This window comes from Chenopodium quinoa, unplaced genomic scaffold (genome assembly GCF_001683475.1).
Source record: "Chenopodium quinoa cultivar QQ74 unplaced genomic scaffold, ASM168347v1, whole genome shotgun sequence".
Classification (NCBI taxonomy): Eukaryota; Viridiplantae; Streptophyta; class Magnoliopsida; order Caryophyllales; family Amaranthaceae; genus Chenopodium; species Chenopodium quinoa.
The window spans coordinates 121506-126328 of NW_018742381.1; the positions used below are offsets into that span (position 1 = coordinate 121506).

Below are 4823 nucleotides of genomic sequence, written 5' to 3' on the forward strand. Positions count from 1 at the left end.
TCGAAACACATACATTCAACGTCCATAACAACCCATTTTCTTGGTTAATTGAAGGTTCAGATGAAATTGGAGGATATGAAGTTGGTGGTAAGAATTTTCCATAATAATGTTAGAACAAAATATTGTTGTTGCTTTCAGTGATAGCGCGATTAGTAAAAAAAAGATGGAGACTCTGATAGGTCCTATTTTGCACATGTTTTAGGTGGGTATCTAAGCTCATTTGATTACAAAATTAGAGATCTTTAGTGCAAATTTGCATTATTTGCTTAAGTTGTGCTCTACTACTCTTCGTTTGTGTGTTTTGATGAATTTCAGGTGATTTATATGCAAATGGAGTATGGTTAGCTAATCTTGAGTATAATAATCATGGAGTATGAAAACATATTGCTTAAGAATATCAAAACATGTGTTCAAGACGAACTTGAGTGAAAATGAAGCAAAACGTTGATGAAATACTTGACAAATATGACACCTGTTCACTATTATGCTCATAACTTTTGATATACAAATTATAATGGAGTGATTCAAATTGCATTGGAAATTAGACTTGAAGTCCTTTCCAACGATATATTACACACCTCAAACAGAGCTCCGGATATGAAGTTATGACTGATTTAAGATGAGTTAAATACAAACTATTTGCTGCAGCCTCTACGTGCCCGATCGGGCATGGTCCGCCCGGTTGGACCGGGCACATAGGAGTTAGATGATTTTTGGTATTTTCGAAGGTAGCAAACAATTTATGAAGACCTCCCCACGCGCCCGATCGGGCAAGGTCCGCCCGGTTGGACCGGGCACGTGGTGGAAGAAGTGCTACGAAGGAAAGCAACTCCGTACTCTCACCGCCCGATCGGGAGGTGCTTGCCCGGTTGGACCGGGCACAGTTATGCGACACTCCGTATTATTATTTTCTTATTTTTAGGTCATTAAGGGTATAAATACCCCTTGTAATCTTCATTAGAAAGGAGTTTTAATTTTTCCTTTAGTCCTCTTTCTCTCTCTAGAGTTCTAGTTTTATATTTTGAAGCAATTGTAATTCTTTCCATTAGATTTGAGCATTGACCTTCAACAATTTAATTCCTTTCAATTGAAGAATCTTTGGTATTTATTTCTATTTCATTTTTTTTTCAATTATTTTTGCTTTTCAATAATGTTTTCTATAATTATGATTGCTATTGTTTATTTCATTATGAGTGAGTAGATTTCCTATTCCAAGATCTAGGGTAGCCCAATTATGATTGATGCATGAATTAAAACTTTAAATTCTCTAATGACTTTTACAATTGCTATGCTAATTTGATTGTGATTATGCCAATACTAGGTTAGACGTAATCTTAGTATTGTGATTATTCCATTGTTTCTATCACAACGTGAGTTGGATTTAAACGGATTTGAGTAGATCAATTTAGGGTTTGATTTTCAACATGAGAATAGTTGGGTTGATGATTGGGAAGTGAGAGTAATGTGTTTAATGTCTCTAATATGCATGATACCATGAGAATAGGCTTGATTGTATGTCAGAGAAGTCATTGATACTCGAGAGAGGTCCTTGGTATTGATTAGGGTTTACTTTTCCCCATTCAATTGGAATTGTATGTTAGGGGTAGAAATATAATTGCATCATTCGTAATTGTGGTGATACTTGATCTTGGATGTTTTAATTATTTGATTTCTTCATATTCTTTAGTTTATTTTCGAATTTTCCATACATTAGTTCTTTAGTTAATCAATCATTGTTGAATTCTGCTTAGTAATTACTTGAGTCTAAATAGTTATTGGTGAACCATAGTCTCTTGGGATTCGACCCTTACTTGCCAGTCTACATAGTAGTGGTTAGTTAGGTTATTTTTGCTAGGTGTGCGACCGCCTACCAAATTTTGGCGCCGTTGCCGGGGACTAACGGTTTTCATCTAATTATTTGTGATTCGTTTTTGCTAAGCTTATTTCGTTGCTTCGGCTATTCTCTCTTGTGTTTTTGATACTTTTTCTCTAGTTTTTCTTGTGCATGCCCACACGACGCTCAGGTTCAGAAGATCTTGAACCATTTGATTCTGAGATCGAGGCAACTATAAGAAGAAGGAGAACAAGAAATCGACGTAGGAGAAACATGGTAGACCAACCAACAAAATCCCTTTTGGAGTACGGTATTCCTGATACGACTGCCGGAGTCCTTTCTAGCATCATAAGACCACCTGTAATAGCTCAGCACTTCGAGCTCAAGCCGCAATTCATCCAATTCATCTCCAATGATTCATTCGCAGGGCTACCACATGATTGCCCAGTAAATCATATTGATAGTTTCTTGGAGAAATGTGATACTATGAAAATGAATGGTGTTACAGATGATGCTATCAGACTTCGCCTTTTCCCTTTTTCACTACGAGATAGGGCGAAAGAGTGGTTGAGAGATGAAGGCACTGGCTCGTTCGATACATGGGACAAGCTAGTGAAGGCCTTCTTAGTGAAGTTTTTGGGACATGAGAAGACTGCCAGGTTGAGGAACGAGTTATCCATCTTCCGACAGTCAGATGACGAGTCTCTCTATGAGGCTTGGAGAAGGTTCAAGAGGTTACAGAGACAATGCCCTCATCACGGTATCCCAAAGTGGCTGTTGATTCAAACCTTCTATAATGGCCTAACCCATGAGTTCCGAATCTACATTGATGCTGCATCAGGGGGTTCTCTCTTGACAAAGAACCCAACTGAGGCAAAGGAGCTGATTGAGAAGATGGCGGCCAATGATAATTATCATCCAGGAGGTCGTCAGAATGTGAAAAAAGGAGGTAAGCTTGATGTAGATGCTTTGACTATGTTAGCCAGTTCTGTGCAGGCACTAACAAGCAGGTTTGATAAGTTCCAATCTAGAACTTATACTATCCCACTGGAGGTTTGTCAAATGTGCAATGTGCAGGGCCACATCGCACCGGATTGCCCGCAGAATATGAGTGAGATGTCTATTGAACAAGCCAATGCTTTCTACTCTTCGAACCCCAAACAACCTTTTGATCCCTACTCCAATTTTTACAACGAAGGTTGGAAACAACATCCCAACTTCTCTTATAAGAACACCCAAGGACAACAGAATCCACCATCACAACCATCCCTATCCAACAACTACAACTCACCACCCAGTTTCCAACAAAGAACACCTATGAACCAACAACCAACGCAACTACTTTCCCAAAAATCTAGCCTTGTTGATGATGGAGAGCTTCATTACCACAACCAATAGTGCCATCCAACAACAAGGTAGCTCCATCCAACAGTTGCAAGCCCATAGTAAGCTCATGCAAAGCCAAATAAGCCAACTTTCACAACAGGTGAGTCGCCTATCAACTCTTCAAGATCAAGCAAAGGTTCAAAAAGAACAATGCAATGCTGTTTTCTTGAGAAGAGATGAAGCCTTTCCGAGGCAAATTGTTGAGAAGGTGTGCAGTGAGGAGTCTAAGAAAGACAAAAAGGGCAAAGATGTTCAAAGCTCCAAATATATGGCTCCACCGGCTTATGAGGAACCGATGCCTTTCCCGCAACGGTTGTCAAAAGCCGTGCTCGATAGACATTTTGGCAAATATTGTGAAGCCCTCAAGAAGATACACGCTTCTACTCCCTATTCTGATCTTTTAGTTCAAATGCCTCAATTTGCAAATTTTGTAAAGAATATTAAAGATCAACATGAGGATAAGGAAGTAGCACATAAGAAGGGCCCTACTCTCTTATATGATAACCTAACACCTAAGCTGCATGATCCTGGTAGTTTCACTATTCCCTGCACGATAAACGAGAAATTTTTCGATAAGGTTTTGTGCGACTTAGGTGCTAGTGTTAACTTAATGCCTTATTCATTGTATGAGAATTTAGGTTTGCAAGGACTTAAACCTTCCCCTATTTCTCTTCAAATGGCTGATAGAACCTCTAGACTCCCTAAGGGTGTGGTTGAAGATGTATTAATTAAGGTTGGTGAACTTATTTTTCCTATTGATTTTGTTGTTATGGACATGAAAGTAGACCATAAGATCCCGATTATATTTGGTCGTCCATTCCTTGCCACAAGTCAAGCTCTAATAGATGTTCCTAAAGGACAAGTGACCATTAGGGCCCAGGATAAACAAGTCATATTCAAGCTCTTTGATGAACATAACTCTAAATTTGATGGTGGTACTTGCTTAAGAATCGATGCTACTAACCCTTTTGTTGATAAGTATGTATTTGATAGAAATTTCGTGAGAAGAAAGGACAAAATTCCACCCAATGATGTGTTTGGCTGCATGAAGGTAAGTTCGGATACGAGGCAGGATAATTATAAAATGAAGGAGTCACTTGGAGGCAATCATTCCCATGGGCGACATTGCGGAGTTCCTCTTCCGTGTGGTGATCCCGGTTGAGCCAATGAGTATCAATATGGTCAAGCTAAAGACCTTGAAAAACAAGCGCTTTTCGGGAGGCAACCCGCTTTTCGTTTAATTTTTTCAATTTTTTTTCTATTTATTTATTTTTTTAGTTTTATCTCCCTTGGTGTCTATATGTCATTTTTGTGTTGTGTTTGTTATTTTTCAGAGAACATCGGTATATAGGAGGAGCGAGATACCGAGAGATTTCATCAAAAGTGGAAAACAAGGCGTTTTGCTCGCTGCCCGGTCAGACCGGGCAAGGCCAGCCCGATCGGGCGCGAGCAATAACGTTGGAAGAATCAAGTGAAGATTGGGAAATCCTCTCCGCCCGATCAGACCGGGAATAACCAACCCGATTGGGCGCGAACAGCAGCAAGTATTGCCGATGATGGTGTTGACGATGATGATGATGGTACTGAGCTTGAGTTCGAGTGA

The 4823-nt window shown here is 39.5% G+C and overlaps 1 protein-coding gene across 1 annotated transcript; it reads left to right on the top strand.

Annotated features, from left to right (window-relative positions):
* The first annotated feature begins 3287 nt into the window (after window positions 1-3287).
* LOC110697342 lies at window positions 3288-4823 on the top strand. The gene is made up of 3 exons (XM_021874727.1): window positions 3288-4271; window positions 4555-4563; window positions 4725-4823. The coding sequence occupies exons 1-3, from the start codon at window positions 3288-3290 to the stop codon at window positions 4821-4823; spliced, it is 1092 nt and encodes a 363-aa protein (XP_021730419.1).